Raw genomic sequence first — 19,731 nt, 5'->3', positions numbered from 1 at the left:
AAAAAATTAAAAAGAGAAGGCCTAATTAGCCAAAACATTAAATCCATTTTATACTGTACAGGTATACTCTGTGGTGCCAACAACATCTTGTGCTGGGGCATGAATAAAAAAAAATCCTTTGAGTTTCACAACATTTCTGAAACTGGGACATTTGGTCTTTTAAGTCGTGTGGGTTACATTGTGAAACTTCTGTGATGAGATTAAGATCTGATGAGTTTGAAGACAAAGATAAGAAACACAATACGGATGAATTGAGTTGTTTCCGAGCAGTTTTTGTGGTTTGGTGTGGCACCTTGTGGGGAAGCCACTGCTTCTGTAATAATGGGTGTTGGTTAGCAACAGTGTTTAAGTGGGTGGTGCGCAACAAAGTAACATCCACATGAATACCAAGAAGCAATGTTTCCCAGCAGAATATTCCATTGTAGCAAAACGGTCATTTACTTCAACTGTCAGTGATTTTCATACTGTGGCTGAATAGTATACATACATTTAAATATCACTGTTTGAGTAATGAGTAAGAAAAAGTTCAAGAGAGAGGAGGAAGAAAATGAAAAATAACAGGACTGTGGTGAACACTGAATAATTTATAATGTTCTGAAAGCACTGCAATCGTGGTCATGCAGCCAGGCAGAAACAGACAAACTGTACCTCAGCGTCAACAACAATGCACTCCTCATTAACATGCAGGCAATAATATCTACAGTTATGATGTAAACTCATATTGGCAATGTTCAATAAACAGAATGATCATTTTCTTTTCCTATAAGCTATTGAACAGCTATACAACTTCATTCATTTTAAACTAGCAAGACCCAAAAGTATATGACAGAAGGTCCCTTTGCTGTTTGGAAGTTAAAACAAAACAGCTTTTATTGCTTATCTCTAACTTCTTATTTCTCAGTTTCACTATTTTTAACTTAACTTGATTAATGGTCCTCTTGGCAGAAATGTGCAAACTACATTATCAAGGAGGCAAACAAACCCCAAAACCAGAGACTGAAGGATGTATTCACATTGCCTGGACCCAGAAACAACCTACACTCAGCAGAAACATACACCAAAACGCAAAACAGACAACATGCAAACATATCAACTGAAGTATGAAACTCACCTGAAGAACCCTTTGCAGCCCTCACAGGTCATGGCATTGAAGTGGAAGCCAGTGGCCTTGTCCCCACAGACGCCACAGATCCGGGGGGCATTGCGATCGAACTCCTCCGGTCCGACCACTGACGTCGTCACCGTCATGGGCTCCATCACTGAGGAGAAAAAGGAAAAGACAATAGAGGTTACCACTGCGGCTCCACGCTGTCTTGGTCACAAAAATTAAAAAAGACATGATCCATAGATCCATAAAAAAGCCAACCTCAAACAAAGCTTAAAAATCTCTTTGCCTGTGTCTTGTGTGGGAGTCTTTGACCGTGTGCTCAACAGAGAGGTGTGTATTTTTCTCTCTTATACAAACAGGTGTTGGGTTATTAGCATATTTAGCAAAAGGCATTGACAGCCACACTCTGCATTGTGCAGCTATTGGCTGAATGAGTCTGCAGGGACAGCCACACACACACACACACACACACACACACACACACACACACACACACACACACACACACACACACACACACACACACACACTTCTAAAGAATTTTTAAATTACAGTGTTAATGGCAAAAAGAATTAATGACAGAACAGCGTACATTTGAAGAGGCTGTGAAAAGACTGATGCATTTAATCCTGCCAAGAAGAAACATTCTCTGCCATCGAAATTTTTCCAGCATATACACCATCTGGCTTTCCTCTGAGAGATATGCAGCAGTAGTGTAACACAAAGTTACTGGCAACTGTGATCAAAATAATACCAGTAACAGTCTTTTTTTTTCCAAATGCAACTTTGTCTATAGTCTGACTAAGTCCAAGACTTTCTGGACGACAGTGCCCCTATTTATAGATTTTGATGATTTTAAAAATGACATACACCAAATCTCCCCCTTTATGAACCGGCATGTAAACTAGCACCATTGCCCACAATCATCACGAAAACACCATTTAAAGGAAAAACGTTTGGAGGAATGGTGCCCCACCCATCACCGGACAAGAATCACTAAAGCTGTTTTTGTGGCACACTAACTTCATAAATCACTTGATGTTTTTCATTTAATTTAATTCCTCAGTCATCTGTGCATTGATTAAAGTATTGTATTTTCATCAAGTCAACTCATTTGGCTTAATGGTTAATATTTCTTGTTCTCTTTGTGTTAAAAAGATGTCATTTTTATTTATTCACTGTGTTTTCACAGTGCACATATGACAAACATCCTGCTACTTATCCACGTCTTAAAAAGCATTAAAACAGAACATAAACTTTTTACCACCTTTCATGTTCATTCTATGACATGTTTATTGCGCCTTTAGACTTGAGTTTAATTTCTCTTTAAACTTTTTATGATTCTGTCTTCAGTGTTTTTGTACCCTCGTGTTGCCTATGTAATAATCGTATAGATAGTGGTGTTGACTTCCATGTTGAGCCAAGAGTAAAATTTGAAACATGTTGAAATTAATTTGATTTTTAAGGAGAAAGTCCTTGAAAAAAAGAGTGAAACAAAACTGGAAAATACAAGGAAAAAACAAAGATGGAGATTTCAATGTGACATATAAATGAGTAGTGTGTTGGAGCCTGCTGAAAAACAGCACTACAGAGGGGGAGGTCAAGTTAGTGGAAGACAACAAAATGAGGACAAAGAGGGGAGGGGGCTGCATGCACTGAACTTAGGCACAGCAGGAGTCATGTGGCTGCAGAATATAGCCGGGGGGGAGCTGACGTTCATAGACGTAGGGCTCTGATTGAGTCAAACGAGGACAAAGAGTTAGGAGGAGCCGGAGCTAAGAGTGATGGAAGAGAACGATAAGGAAGGAGGGGAAGGGGTGAGACGGCATAGGTGAGAGCACAAGTGAAAGATAAAGATAAATATAATCAGAGTCCATTAGGTCTCATTACATCCAGGCTATTGGGAAGCTTTAACACCAGTTCCCAGGAAAACATAAACCCACAGACACGTGAGCTGGGAGCTTCTGGCTGTGAAGGCATCACTCCCCTTACCCAGAATACACTGCAGTGGGAGTGCAGGTCACACACCAGCAAACATAAACACATACTTAATACTGGAGGAATATTACTTTAACGCACGTTCACCATCTAAACCTGGATCGTATGTATCGTGTTTACATACCAGTGATTTCCTCTGTGTGTGTGTGTGTGTGTGTGTGTGTGTGTGTGTGTGTGTGTGTGTGTGTGTGTGTGTTGGGGTGGTTGGATAAGACAGTTCTGCACACACACATACACACAAACACACACACAGACACAAGACCTCCACCATTAGTCATCCTGTCACAAAAACAGCTTTGTTTACTGATGTAGCAGCAGGTGAATAATGAAATAATTAGAGAAGGTAAAGTAGGGAGACAGTGTGTCAAACCTCTCAACAGATCTGCAAAAACACCATAACAACCTGCACTTTCATTAGTAGTGCTGATTAACAACAATACGATTCAGCCGCAGGTATGTAATTAAAAACTCAAGCGGTACTTCTCTTTTAAACACTTTTTTCCCTTTTGTGTTTTCTCTCGTTTGTCATTTGTAACACTGCTTAATAACTGCCATTTTATTTATTCACAGCGAGTATGATTAACTGATAGAGATGACATCCCTTTTTTCTTCTTTTTTTTTCTCTTGTGCCTGTCCTTTTTTTGTACCTGGCAGGTAATTCAGTCTCTACTCTTCTCTCATCCTGTTACTGAAACCACCTTAATCTCATCATCATTATCTTTCCTTTAAAACAGCAGTTAGATCTGCAAATCACTTTTTCCACAAATCTGGAATCATACTTGAAATGTGCATAATTGGTGGAATAGTGCTACCGCAGTCTGCCAGAAGTCTTCGTGCTTTGTTTGGATTCATTTTAGCAATTTTCAGGGTTTTGCACGCTTACTAGGTATAAGCCGGTATAACATTTACACCCATAAAACAAACTGAACTGGATTAAGGAAGCTAACACAGGCAATATTTCTGGACAAAACAGTTCAGCTGTGAATAATGGATTCCTCTTGGATTCATAATGTGTGGACACTGGAGAACTGATTTATTAAAGTTGTTACATGACTAAGGTCCCATTATCTCTGTATGTAAGCTGATTCATTCACATATAAAGAACCAACTATGAATACAATTTTGCCATGTTGTCTTTAAAAAAAAAAACCCCACAAAAAAGACATTTTACAATAGCACTGAATGTAATATAGCAGTTTTGTAAAGAAATATATGAATGTGAATATCTGACTCAGTCACCTCAAATTATTTTTATACCTCAGTTACTTTAAGTTTCTTACTATTTATATTTAAACTATCAAGACGTAGAATGAATAATATCTGAGGGTCCCGAATCAGTCTAGTTAATCAACTGAAGTTAGTAATCAGGTAAAACAACACTCACGTTTAGCAGTAGGAAAAATGATGTGAGACATTTGTAACTGTAGAGGCTGACTTATTAAACAAAACAACTGACAGATGTGCTGTGGATGATAACAGTTATCAGCCACAGTCTTAGTGTCAATATGATTATGTCTCTAAGTTCTTTTTTGACACAACCTAGAGATACTGTGCAAAAAGACGAAAGGAGGTCAAGGGTGAGCTAGTTTTTCCATAGGCTATTTCCATGTATAAGTGAATCTATGCTGTTTTTGAAACAAAAGCCCACCCCTGCTCACCACACTATTAGAGTCTTGTGACTCCCATCTCTCACTGTAAATACTCAGTAACAGAATTGAATGGTAAATCAACAGTGTACCAAACAATCATTTTACTAAATGTTATCCAGAAGATTCATTAAAATGTCATGTCCTGGGTGTGTACATACGTAGACTGAGGCATGAAAATAAACCACAAAAGGTCTGATCTTATTTATGCATCACATCATCTGGAATTTAATGACTTAAATAAAACAGAAAGACTCAAACAGGACACCAGTTCCAGAATCTCACTGTTCTTTAAGGACTGCTCAAGTATATAAATATATAGCCAATTTACATTTTTGGTGGCTTCTTTTTTTTTTCTTCCTTATTTTTGTAATTAACACTCCAGCCTCAGCTGTAAACACACATGTCCACAATGCCTCTGAGGGCCATACTAATGACATCTAATGTCAACAGATGAAATATGTAGTGAGGGGGATAAACAGGCTGGATTACAGTAGCTGTTTATGCTGATGCTGATGCAATTTGCCTCCGTGAAGCTGTGGGCAGTGCAGCTGAGTGCCATCTAGTCTTGTTAAAAATTCATCAATCCCCTCATCGTATGTAAAAACTAGTTCCACGAAGCAGGCTTTTAAAACCCATCGCAGTGCGCCGTACAGAACAAACACTCACCAAAAGGACATTTGAAATTCTTTACTGAATCACTACTTTATTTGTTTGTGTGCTCATAATATAAAATACACTGAAGCTTTTTCGAAAGCGGCAGTGCCACACAGATTTTAAAAACAACATCTATTAAAGACACAGGCAGTAAAGGTCAGCGCTGCAGTACACCTGTGGTGATTACATGAGGGTGTTTGCTTCCAGCTGTAAAACCACATTTTAGTCATTTTTGATTACTTTATTAATCATGCACCTCAATGCACTTACGCTGATTTATAACTGTTTCTAAAAATTGTTTTTACAGCCTATGATGTTAACACATATGAGATAAAAAGAAATCTTTTACCTGTTAAATGGATGAAAGAAAAAAAAAAACAACTAAAAGAGCTATGAGTGATGATAAAATTGAAGACCAATAAATACAACCTCTTGCATAGGAAAACACTCCACTGGAATAAAGCCCACCCACAACAGTTTGCCACAGGGTGGGTACGGTTATACCCTCCTTCAAGGCTGGATGTAGTTTTCTTGTGAATTTCTATCTGCTTTTCTTTTACTCCAGCCCCCTTCTGTGCCCCTTGGAGGCCAGTCAAACTACCGTACCGCATGTCTTCAGGCTTCCCTTCTATCATAAATCACATTTTCTACTTAGAAAGACCTTTATATCCTACATGCTGCTAAAACAGCAAGACCCCACGGTTGTGGAGGAAGAAATAGAAATGTGCCACATCCTGAATAATAATGAGAATCAGTGCGTATTGTATATACTGTTTAATACACTTCAGAGGAGCATGGATTGTCAGCTTGTATTGTGTGTGTGGCTCTCAGTTCAATGTAACATGGACTGGACCTGTCAGTGGATTGACTTACGCCCCCACTCCATCAAACATCTTCACCATGATTGAACATTTTGTCACTACAACACTGAGCTGAAACCTGATAATGATAGCCTTTGTCATAATGTGCTATGAAACAATAAGTTAACTTAGTGTTTTAAAGGCACAAAAAATATCCCCATAATACTATTTTAGGAGATTTTGTTGTTTGTTGTTAACTGTTCATCCATCTATCCATTTTCTCCAGTGCTTATTAAACGTGGGGCTTTAGTGATTGCTGGAGTGCATTTCATCCGTCATAAGGTGAGAGGTGGGGTACACCATGGAAAGTTTCAAGATTTTGCCCAGACATGCCATCTAAGCTCCAAAGGGGAGTTCTTCTAGTAACAGTGACTGAAATACATGCAGAGATTAACAAAGACTTAGTTGGAACAGTAACGCAGACTGGCTGTCTTAAAAAAATGTTAAAGTCAATAAAAATGTTTGACTTGTTTGATCAGGATCATAACACATCACATGCTGCTGTAGTGTTTTACAGATACTGAAACTTAAAGCTGGCCCTAACTGAGCTCCCGAGTTCACTTCGACCAACGAGCAAGTGCAGCACAGCAGATAAACTTAATCCCTACCACCTACACTGCTGCTGCTGACATTTGACTATCTGCTGTAAACATCAATAATAAAGAACAATAAAGGGATCAATAACGTATTACAGTATTACACTCTTTGAGTGACTGGTTGAAAAATAACTTTTACCACACAAACACTAACTCCTGAACTTCAGAATACTTGAAACTCCTGAGAAGATGCATAAAATTTTAGAGATGCGCAGTCCAACACCAGTGTAACTCCTACCAGACTCAATGTGGACACAGCATGTTAATGAACCACAGAAACAATGAAGTCTAAACCAGTGTTAATTTCAATTTTCAGCAAGCAACTTTCATTGGTTAAAAACATGACAAACCTTTACACTTTATATTTTAATTAACTGAGCCTTAGATTTGCTCTACTATAATCTTATGATATTCAGTCGACTAAAACTAAAACTGAGTCAAATATTGTCAAAATTTGCTGTCAAAATTAACCAGAATCTATTTGACAATATTTTACTCCGAAACACAACTATGCACTGCACACTGTAATCCCATTTTAAAATTATGAAGCAGTATATCAACATATGGGTTCAACTTTCCTGTATTTGTTGCATGTACGCTGAGGTTCCTCTTCCTCTCTGCTGTCTAAGGTGGGGGTAATAACAACGTTGGGCTAAAACGTTCGACAAAATACTTTCCATCAGCATTTCCTTCTGGTTAACAAAATCTTGCAAGGCTTAAGAGGGGCCTAACTTTTTCCTTCCAAATAGTTTCTCTTCAAAGCTGAGCAGAAAAAAGTTTCCCTTGTTCTTTATATGATATAGTGTGAACTCCTCTATACGCGGCACTACAGGGAACATGGCCTACTTTTACTACCAGCTGCCTCACAGTGGGCCTCACTAGAAGCTAACTGCCATAAACTCTTGTCTACTACATCACAACAGAGCAGCAGCTGAGCAGGAGCTTTAACTCGTACACATACTCAAAAATCCCACAACTCGAAAAATAAATGAATACTTCTAATGTTTCCTCACTCTGGTGATACACAGAGACTTCTAGCTGTGTCACCTCAGGGCTTGACTGGTTTTGTTTACTGAGCTGGAAAGTGAGAAACTACAAGTCAAATTTTGTTTGACAAGGTGGGTTTTCTCTTTAAAAATTTCAGTCCAAAGACATTTGATTCCCATTTGGCTCCATGAGTCCTGGACATGAAAACATACAGAGGGAGGTGGATGATTTGATGATCTTATATCAAAGACAATCTTGACATATGGTCTATGTTTTACACACATTATGCAATAAATTGCAGTGCTGTCAAAACATTCCCCTTCAAAAGGAACAAACAGAAAGTCTGTTTGTGACAGAAGCAGGCTGACTTTCAATGCAAACACTAGGTAAATAGTGGATAGAAAGACAACCACAGGTAGAGGTATGATGGTGCTATCTGGTAAGCAGAATCAGAATTTCAGTAATCTCAGAAATCAAGCAGAGTGGAGGATGAAGTGCCAAAGGACTCATCACACAGGCTTAGAGAACGATTGGCAACTGCCTGGCAACCACCAGTCAATAAATTCTTGAGTTATGCCCAAACACTTGTTTTGTTTGATAACAGAAAACTGAAAGTTTCAGACAAATTGATAAAACTAATTCTGTTCAAGGCTACTCTAGATGGCTTCAAACTGACAAGAATAAATGGTCTGATCACTCAAAAACACAATACCTCTGACTTTTGAAGAATGGAGGCTGTAAGGATTTAAAATAAACATGTGAACTGAATTCAATTTTTTTGTTCAACAAGCAAAATATTCCACTGACAACTAAAACAACAAGAAAATAATTTAATACGTAGAAATAACATGCACAGACACATAACAATAACAAGAGTAAATTATCATCCAAGGCATGGATGTCAGCATTAATAAACTACAATGGGCTTGATTAAAGTACAGTAAAAAATCAGCGTCACAAGATGTCAAACATTATGATTTTACGCAAACAGATGCCTGAACGTTGAACGCAATGAAAGCAAAGGAAGTTCTCGTCCTTCAGTGTGTCCAGGTCAGTTTGAAAGATACTAACTGGGGCTGCATGATTATGGCCAAAATGACTATCATGCTTGTTATGATCAGTATTGAAACCACAATTATTGGTCATGTTTATTCATTGATTTTAGTGACAAAAATGTTATTGTTGCACCCAATTGTGACACTGCTGTCACAATTGTTGGACTACAGTGTGACTAATGTACAAATCTTTGCATCAAAGTAACATTTATCTCCCTTATTAAGCTAAATTTTGTACATATCTTAAAAGAGAACTATAAATACATTAAGTTGCACCAAAATCTAAAACAAAACTAAATCAACAGTGTACTCGCTTTCACTTTTTAATTGCATTACATTCCTGCTAATTAAAACATCTTTGCAGACACACCAGTAATTGTACCTGTTTGCAAATGAAACTCATAGCAAAGTACTCCCTCTCTGCTTCCCCTGCATGCACACAGTACAGGTTCTGCTACTTTGAAAAAATATAATTGCTTTTGTCCAGCATGCTGACCATTTTCCAGAAGCCAGGAGACAAAATATTTGTCCAAATGGAATATGGCTGTGTTGGTGATTTCAGTCTGTCTTTGTGAGCTGGACTGCTATGCAGACTCCTCTTTCTTAGAGACGACGGAGTTGATTTTGAATGATTTGCATTAGTAACCATTGCATTGCTTTTCTTGGCCTTCAGGCATAAATTATCCAGCAGTTTGTGGTGTATTTTCAGTCAGTTGAATAAGTTGTGTTGCTTTACAGTTGAGACACAACTCTTCAAAACTCTTTGGATGATTTCTTGGTTAGCACCACTTGCACCAAATCCAAGTATTTCCAACAATAAATGATGGTTCTTTTCCAGAGACAAGCGCTTCACTTTCTACTGTAGTAGACATTTGGATTTTTTGTATATCTGTCTTTTAATGGAGAGTTACTCATCAAGACTATGTCCAAGAAACTTTGTGCAGGAACAGCTGTAATTGGCACATACAACCCTGTGGTCAGGTACTCAGACTCAGTGTAATTGTGGGAAGTTAAAATTGAGATCAGGACTAAAATTCAATTAATTGTGCAGCCCTAGTACTAATGGAGGCCCTCAGAAATTTTAATTGACACAACAACAAAGTCTTGATCTTCCTGCTGTATAAGCAAACTCAAACTTAAAAGTCCTCTACTAATGCAGGCTGATTAAGATTATTTGAACTGCTAAGAAAGTAGTAATGTTTCAGCTTTGTCAAGGTCTTTAACAATTATGTACAACAAAAAAAGTAAATCTAGATTTCAAGCCAGCAACAAACTATCTATAAATGATACTCCTCAATAAAACACTAAAATGCAGATGCACTATAAATTCCTGTTGTTCATTAGCCCTACTCAAATTATTACATACAACTCAGTGAACACGTTGCAAAACCAGAGCATGTTCTTATCTCCTTTACATGTGCCTACTTGCCAGCATGGTACATGCCGAGCGTGTGCACAAGTTAGTAGGTCAGTTTGTTTTATTTTTTTTTTATTACAGGTACCACAAAGATGGGGGCTGAAAGAAGATGTGCTGGGAAAATACAGGTGAGCACTTAGCTCACTCAGGTGGAGGCCCACAAACAATAGAGTACACACATCCTTGTGGCAAACACACTCACATTCTAACATTGGAACAACCCAGGACAACCCAGCTGTACCAATGAATAGATTAGTCACGTAGAAAATATGCTGGTATACACTAAGCATAGGCAGGATGTGGAAACATGAAAAATGACCAACCAATCAAAATATAATTCCTCAGAAAGTGGCTTTGAACATCGCGTGTTTGTTGGTGCCACACATCTGCTGCAATTTTCCAACCATCACTAGTGTTTACAGAGAATGAACTAGAAAAAAGTGAATATCCAGCAGCAGTTCTATGGGTAAAAAATGCCTTACTGATGTCAGAGGTCAGTGGATTATGCGGAGACTGATCCAAGCTGATAGAAAAGCAACAGTTACTCAAATAATCACTCAGTACAACCAAGCTATGCACCAGAACATCTCACGTTGAAGCAACTGGGCTACAGGAGCCACTGCTGTCATAACAGGAAACTGAGGTTACAATTCACACATGTTCATCAAAACTGGACAAAAGAAATTGAAAAATGTTGCCCGGTCTAATGAGTCTTGGTTTCTGCTGCTGGTCATGATGAGTCATAAACAACAATGACAGCATGGATCCATCCTGCCTTGTATTAACATTTCATATTGTTGTTGCTGGTGCAGAGGGTATTTCCCTTATTCCGAATGCTTTTAAGTCGCAAGGCTTAAGACAAAAACATTTTATTCTTTCATTATCGCATTTAAATAAAATGTGTTGAGACGCTGGTCAAGACACAAGTAAACGATTCCTGTTTTATTCACCAAATTCAAAGTGATTACGTGTGCTGAAATTAAAATGTGGTGTCTGGTTAAATTAAAATTCCATCTACTTAAGACGATATTCAAATCTGTTTTGACCCAGGTCTGGCCTCCTTCTCTGTTCCCTCTCCTGACGCCAATCCACAACAGCAGCTTTGAACTTTAGACCTTGTTTTCTAGGCGGAGGACGAAAACGAACAGGCTGGGCTGTTGGGCTGTTGGCAGACTGACAGGGAGACGAAGAGGGAGGAGCGAGAGAAAGAGAGGGTGAGACAGAGAGGAGCTTGTAAAGAAAGGAATGAAGTCATGAAAAAAAATGAAAGCAGGGAATTAAGTAATGAAAGGAGAAAGTGAAAAAGGGAGAGACAGATGGAAACTGAAGAAGTAAAAGGGGAAAGAAAAAGTAGTATTTGAGAACACAGCGAAGGCCCACTGCTGAAAATATAACAGAAAATAATGAGGCAGTCAAATGTGGATAAAGAGAAGGAAACAATGAAGATGATTTCTTTCCATTACTCACTGCATGAGCTTTCTTGCGGTAGCACCCTCAAGGCCAAATTTTGAAAATGTTTTCCACACAACTTATAGTTCTTCAGATATGTTAGTCAGGAAATTGTCCTCATAGTTTACAGCTGTCTTTTTTGGAGCCACAGGGTGTCACGTGGTGTGTCCAGCACTGGATGTGGAAGCTTGATTTTGCTGGCTTAGTGAGAAATGGAGCCGTGATGTACACACTGGCAAGGAGACCATTTATTTTCTACAAATCTTATTTAGTTTTGTTAAAAGGGCATACAGGGTTACTTACACTTATGTCTGGGTAAAATGCAAAACGCCCAAAGAAAGATCTGGGATAAAACAGAGGCTCTTTATACAATATGTAGCTTACACTTTCAACGGACAAGACACTTGCACACATGATGAGCTAAGGCTTCGCTATTAGTGATTAATTTATTCTTATCATCTGCTGACCTGGAACATGTGAATAAGGGCAAAAAGCAGCAGATTGAGCTGTCATGCAGAGTCAAAGTCAGAGTACAGCCACAGTGTGCAAAACAGAGCCACATACAAACAGATAACGATGCAAGCAACAAATCTGTTTCAACTCTAAGATAGTTCTGCTGTTTCCAATAATGTCAGCATACATGGCGGTCCCTACTTCTGACAACGGATTATTTCCGTAATTGATTAAATACTGGGTCTTGTCAAAATACTACATCAAAAGAAAAAACATGTGATTCTATTGAGAATTTTAGGACTGATTAAAGCATCTCCTATACTTTTGAACACAGCTGATTGCTAGCTTACAAAGCTAAAACAACATATACCTAAAACTGTACAAACTACACTTTACAAAAGGGCCTTTGTCTAGCAGCTGAGTGGATATCAACATAGACATTATGCTATTTAAATTACCCATTGTTTCTGTTACAGACAAAATGGCTGTACCATATTAATAATGCCCCTGCCTTCCCTTAAAGCTGGGCCAAGTAAAGCAAATAGCACATTAATAAAGGCTGCAATTCAGGCCAGATCCCTGCTGACGTAAACTGTGATCCAGTGGAGAGATCTGATGGTGGGGCAAAAGTGGTAGCAAGCACTGGACATACACCAGTCTTTGCTACATAGATATGTTTGCACAGTAGAAAATATCCTGTGTGAAATAACAGAAAACCGACAAGGATTTAAAAATTAGACAGTAAATTAAAATGTTCTGCTGCATTGGAGTATGATTAAATAAGAACAAAGCCTGTTTTCTACCATGGCAACTCTTAAAGATAAACAGCAAAGTGCAAAGGAAATGCTGTACATTACATTTTGACTTAAGCATTATACCATAACAAAAGACCACAGAACAATGGAAAGTAGCTTAAGCCTTCTTTCACAATGTCATTATCAGACTTGGCACACATTTGCTCAACTTCTTATTCCCATTCACTTCTAGATATGGGTTCCATTACGTAAAGCCAAATCGACTGCCGCTCATCTGAAATTGCTGTTGGTTTTATAGACATCTGTACTGCTTTCCAGTGTTTGCCTAAAGTGAATGGTAACTTCTAATGAGGCATTTCATTGCTTTGCAATGTCTATTCATGTTATCAGTGTCAACAGTTAGTGGAAAATGACTTAGCACTTACATTTTTATTACTGTTACCAGAAAGATAAAACGCAGTGATTTAGGAGGTCTTCTAAACTTTAGACCTGCAGACAATTTTACATTTTTCATAAACTGTCTTCAAAGCATGTTAGGTTCTACAGGACTCAGTCCTATCTGGCCTTTGTATAACTTGCATTACTTGTTCTTTTCACTTATTTTATATGTATCAAAAGTTTATTATTATTTGGATTATTACTAGTAGCACTAGTAGTAGTAGTAGTAGTAGTAGTAGTTTACCTATTTACATAACAAGTCAAAGACCGCCAGTTCAAACCCAGGAGGAGACACAGAAAATCAGGAAGGGCACCTGCTGTAAAATCATGCCAAATCAAACATGTAGAGCTGCCCACTATCGTGCTTCCCAGCAAGTAAAGGAGCAGCAGAAATTAGGTGCTTCTTTTATTATTAGGTATATTTTTAAAGGATGCTCTTGTGATAAGGCAGCCAATGAAAGGCTTTGACTGGAGGACTTTGCATGTGTTTCAGTAATTAAAATACAGATTGTGTATACAAAGTTACACTGTTCAGTGCATTTTTGAAAGATGAATGTTTTTGTTTTTTGAATGTTGAAAGTGTATTCAGTAAAAGTTATGCATAGGGTGTCCGAAACAGACAGGGTTCCATACTATTATTATACTATTATTATTCTATCAATTTACTGAATATTGACTCAATTAAACCCCTCAAATATACCACATATTATAATAATTATAATATACCACCACATCTGTCTAAAGAACAAAAAAAAGAAACTTCAATCAATTGATTTTTGTACTACCAGTATAATAAATAATATAGTCCTATTTGTCTACGTATCTCTGTTTTTGGTTTTTGGTTTTTGAGTTTTGGATAAGTTTTTGCCTGGACTCATTAAGGCTAATTGTTAGTTTCATTAAAATACGTGCCGATTTCCCTGCAATATAAAGGAATAATAATAGCCAAACATGCCTCATAAACTTGTTCTGTGTGAGTCAGACATTACTCATGTAGCATGGGTTCATGGCTGTTTTATGAAGAACAAAACAACAATAAATTCAGAAAGAAATACTTTCTATTTAGCATCTCTGGGGGGAAAAAAGATAGATAAAACTGTAAGCTACCTTTTGATGCAAATCCCAAGGATAACGCAGTGTTGCTTGACTTAAATCAGAAAGACAAATACATTTTGATAGAAAGCAAACAATATGACACCTAACCTAACCTAAGAGCACTGTCAATGAAAGAGGCTTGTTCTTTTCCCTTGAAACAGATAAACACAATAGCTTACAGTCAATACTCCTCCAAAAAAAACCCAAAAAACCCCAGGGACAAAAATATAAATTCAACTCTTCCTATGCTTTCCTTCCTCTACAAAAACTCTGCAGCTACTTCAATAACATTCATTGATATTCCCTTACTCCCACGGCAAGCCTCTTTCTTTGCATCCTGACCATTTCCTCCCAGTACTCCTATCACATTGGTAACTTCCCTTTATTTCTCTTCCTCTCTTTTTAACAAGAGGTTTGCATACTGGAATCAGCACAGAGTAATGTAGCCTGTGGCCACGTCAACGATGTCACAAAGTTAAAGACAGCAAGGTGAAGCCTGAAGGCTAATGCTTAACCTGATAATAAGGCTTAGCAGGGAGAGGGGGAAACCTCATAAATATAGCCAAAGCCATGACCGCAAGGGAATTAGACAGGAGAAAATAGCAACGTAATGTCAACAGAGGGAAAAATACAAGTAAAAGCAAGAGATGGGATGATAAAATGGAAGTGCAATAAAAAGGAAATAAGCATGAATACCTAACTGTAAGCGAGATGCCTATTAACAGATAAAAAGGAAGCCGGAAAAAGAAACAAATGATGAAAAAAAAAAAAGTGAATGAGACAAATAACAGGTGCAAATGTGGGGAAAGAGTGAAAGGAGGAAGAAAAAAGCTAATGAAAACCAAAATAAACATGAGGATTCCCTGAACTCAGCAGGAACCTGACAAGAAACAACTGCTGCACAAACATTCCCAACACTTTGACTTGAGCAATAATTTCAGTGACATCATTAGATCAAAGGAGTGTGTAAATGGTCCTAAAAGTTCAATGAAGCTGCTGGAAACTGTTTTATAATCCACAATTTGGTTAATTTTTCAAGAAAGTAAAATTAGAAAAATGTGTTAGCCATCACGACAAAGGCTTCATTCAAATGCATGGATGCAGATGGAGACCTTTGATGTAGCTTTTACTACAGCAATTGTTGAACTCTTGAGATAAATAAGCTAGCAACTGCTTGTGTTTTGGCGGCACCGCACCCTTTTTATATAATGCCTGTTTATAGTACAATGGAGAGTAAATAAGCAGGAACATCTTTAATCTATATTGACGATAAACATACCACTTTGTCATGTTGGAGTGTGATGTAGTGAGCATGTAAATGCAAAGACTGAGAAGCAGAATACAAACAAAAAGTGAGCCATTTATTCAGGCTTGAAACCCCAATGGTAACAAACAAAAGTGAAAAAACATGAGGATAACTAGCTCAACTAGGACGAGAAAAACAAAACCAAAAAGCAGGGAGCACGAAAGCTTTAATAAAAAAAGAATAAGAAAACCCCCCAAAAAACAGTTCAGGGGGCTGGCCTGGAAGGACACCCTCTGGTGGCTTGGCTGGAGGCTGGTGTTGAAAGGGGTGATGGAACGCGAGAGCCCCACTTCCGCCTGCAAAAGAGAGAAAGGTGGGAACAAAGGCTGGAGGCTCCTCATCCACTTAATGTGAATGCCAAAGAAGTGGCAGCTTCGGAGCTGAAATGGTGGGAAGCAGAGAGTCCGTGAGCCCCAGAGCCAAGTCCAGCAAGGCAGATGCCAGATCAAGTGAACTGACCGAGGTCACTGGCTGCTGATTCCGATTCCACCTGAAGCACCTGGAGCTGGTTGGAGGAGCAATGTGGAGTTGGCTTGCTGCAATGGAGGGAAGGGAGCTGGCTGGCATGAAGCTAAACTAACCAACCCTCATCAACAGTGATTCAGGTGGTATCGTAGGAACTGGGAAGGCAGGCTTTTGCAGAAATAATAGAGAGTAGCTGGGGTGCTGCAGCGATGGCAGAAAGCTGGCTAGCTGCAGTAGCAGCGAAGGGTTGGCCACCTGCTGTGAGATCATGGGTGCAAAAAAGTCTTTAAAAAATGTCGTGAGGATAATTAACATAATCTGGTTTAGTGGAAACTGCCCAGTTAATCTGGATCTTAACTGACTTTTTCTCTGTGAGAAAATCAGATGACCATTTCCACAAAGCCCAATAATCCAGAATAAAAGCTCCTCAAAGTTACTGAGCATTTGACTTCATCATCTAGTCATGTCATAGTGTGATGTAGTAGGGACTCAATTGCAAAGATGGAGAGAGTTGGAGTAGAAACAAAAAGTGAGCCATTTATTTAGGCCAGAAAGTCTATTGATAACAAAGAAAACTGAAAATACCAAGAGGACAACTACAGCATTAGGACTCTCAAGGAATGAGTTGGAAACAAACAAGCAGAGAACACAGCACAAAGAAACAACAAACAGACACAAACTGAGGGATTAAATCAGGGAGAAGTGGAAACAAAATAGTAACACAGCTGAAAGTAATCAGAGATTAAACAAGGGAAGTAAAAGTAAATGAGGCACAAGAGACAAAAGAATACCAAAATAAAATAAAAATAAAATAGGAGCACAAGTGCACCTAACACAGACAGACACTTAACGAAAAACACGGGGGATAAATTGAAACTCAAGGAACAAAATATAAATATAACCATGAACCGAACCCAGACAGCTCAAATGAAGCTTATGCTTCATTTCTGATCTGTAATCACTCATCTGCCTGCTTTCCTGGGTGTTCAGCTGCTTTTCTGTTCTTTACATGACTATCGCTTTCCCACACTGTCAATCTCAATACTGAGATCATTACTCGAATCATCTTCTCGCCCACTTTCTTTGAATAGAATAGAAGAATAGAATAGAACAGGCCTTTATTGTAATTTTACGTGTACAACAAAATTGTGGGTGCTCCACACCAACTGTGCTGGAATAAAATATAAATAGTAGACAGCAGGAATAAATAACAAACAGGAGAATATATACAAAAATAAGAGAAAGGAACACAATAGAGATCAGCCTCCCCTTCACATGGTTTAAATCTGTGCTCTCTGTCATTCTCCCTTTCAGACTCTTTTGTGCAACCCACCTCCTCCTCCTCATCTCCACCTCAGACATCTCAGCCAGAGCTCTATTTAAGCCTCAGTCTTCATCTTCACCACCACTAGCGTCTAGACTCCAGGGGGTCCTGTCCTAAATCCTATCATTGCTGGGATTATGTTCTGCCATGATGGGTCTTCGGAGTCCAATTGCCAAATACATTCATTTCTCTATCTCGATAAATTATGTTCAATTCTTCCGAGTGATCTTTCCTTATTCAACTAAAACCAGAGAGTATAACTTAAAGAAGCCAACAAAGAAAGACCTATAAATACAAAAACAAAGCCCTGGATCCATGACAACTTCAGATTCATAATGTGGTCCAAGTTAATGTATTAAATGATGTTAAAAATCCAGATAAATCTCCTTAAGTATATTTACAGGACATTCATTTTAATAGCTAAATAAAAGCAGCATTATACGAGAGAATATTAGGGATTTCTTACTAGTAGACAACTTGAATTAAAGCAGTAATAATAGATTGTTTTGGGCCTTGGGGCCGCAGGACAACCTGTAAACATAACATTCACATATTATCACCTCATAAAGTTGATAAAGCACATGTATTATTAGTTGCCTACAGCTTTCCTACACATCCAGAAGGAAAGGAATTACATTATCATAATTCTTTCAGGCCACCTGGTAATTGTAAAGTGTAGTAATCACTTGTTTTTAAGTCCTGAACCACTAAACACTCAATACTATGTTCGGAAGCAAATTACTAACTTTGTTTGTATGGTAGTTGTGTCTTGCCAGTTTGTGACAGTCAAGATTTTGCTGAAAACAGTTAAGTATCTGGAAACGGACTGAGTGCAGTGCACTGAGAATAAATCCAAATTTTAAAAAACGTCATTTATGCTTGAGCAGAGCGAAATAAAAACAGTATTCTGATCCATCATTTCTATAAAATATAAGTTAGTGCAGCTTTAGCTGTAGCATGTAAATATGACAAATGCCATTCAACCAGAGGGAAGTATCCTAAAATCACCCATGAAGTCATGTAAGCCGAATAATAAGGTAGTTGAGTTGGTGACTACTATACTCCAGTAAAATTCCCCTCATAAACTAAGGGTGCAAGTCACATATAATGGAAAGCCATGGGGCAGCAAACGTTAGATGTGAAGAATTTCCTAAGCCCCAAACAACCTGAGAAGGCCACAGTTAGTCTTTTTAAATCAAGACAAACTGAAGTTCAGATGTGCATTTTTGGATCAACATGTTTGCAAGGTAAAAGTTCTACCAAATTGCTCTGACACATCTGTGTTAACTTAAGGAAATAAAATAGGAGTTGACTCATCAAGACTCCCTCATTAATTCTCTATTCATTAACTGCACTATATAGTTTTTGTGGCCTTAACAACCATTCCACTTCACAGAGAGTTAAGCAGCATAATAGAAGTGTTTCCCACATATTGTTACTATTTGGACAGATTACTCAAGAAAGACTGAGGCTAAAATTCATGTCAGATGTAGTGATGCACAATATAATGGCAAGCCCTGCATGCATCAACAGCTTATGATTCCTGGTATATAACTGTACAGAAATAAAGAGAAAATGTTGCATTGTATTGAATAGAATGCATAGAAAGAAAGCAATATCACTGCCATTATGAAGGGTTAAATCCTGTTTGCATGCCAAAGTTACAGACTCCAAAATGCAGTCCCAAAGAAAGTTTGAAAAAATAAACAAAATAGTTTTTGAAATTTAAAAAAAATACAAAAAAAAATAAATAACGTAAGGTTCTTGTTGCCACTTCCAAAATCTCAATGTCAAAATTAAAAAGGCAACAGGCCAAAACTAACATATGAGCTCACTGGCGTGCAGGTTGCTTAATGTTGACAAAGAAACTTTGTCTCACTGAACTGACAGAACTGTTTTTAGGATTCAAAACAAACTCATCAGGACAGCGTCCTTTGCAGCCATATTAAATGATTGCTGAGAAATTTGTGGCTGGTGTTCGTTTACAACACTGTTTCTGCAAAGATGAAGGCATAATGCATGCACTAAAGATGGAGTGAGACTTTGTAAGGGTTACTTACTGTTAATATCCTTTCGAAACAAAAGTCAGTGTATTCAATTACAACAGTGTTCCTTGTAAAGA

The 19,731-nt window shown here is 38.1% G+C and overlaps 1 protein-coding gene across 3 annotated transcripts in view; it reads right to left on the bottom strand.

Moving 5' to 3' along the window:
* LOC116311198 (vitamin D3 receptor A) overlaps nucleotides 1–19,731 on the bottom strand; it is a 65,135-nt gene that overhangs the window by 19,159 nt on the left and 26,245 nt on the right. For all 3 annotated transcript variants that reach the window (XR_005609588.1, XR_005609589.1, XM_039604306.1), the window contains exon 3: nucleotides 1,112–1,259. Coding sequence is in view for 1 of the 3 variants with exons in the window: in XM_039604306.1 (XP_039460240.1) it covers nucleotides 1,112–1,257 (146 nt within the window). In the remaining 2 variants the exon portion in view is untranslated. The remainder of the gene's footprint in view (nucleotides 1–1,111; nucleotides 1,260–19,731) is intronic.

Source organism: Oreochromis aureus, linkage group 20 (genome assembly GCF_013358895.1).
Source record: "Oreochromis aureus strain Israel breed Guangdong linkage group 20, ZZ_aureus, whole genome shotgun sequence".
Lineage (NCBI taxonomy): Eukaryota > Metazoa > Chordata > Actinopteri > Cichliformes > Cichlidae > Oreochromis > Oreochromis aureus.
Note: the sequence above shows the minus strand (reverse complement) of the source record. Positions and strands in the feature narration are given on the sequence as shown.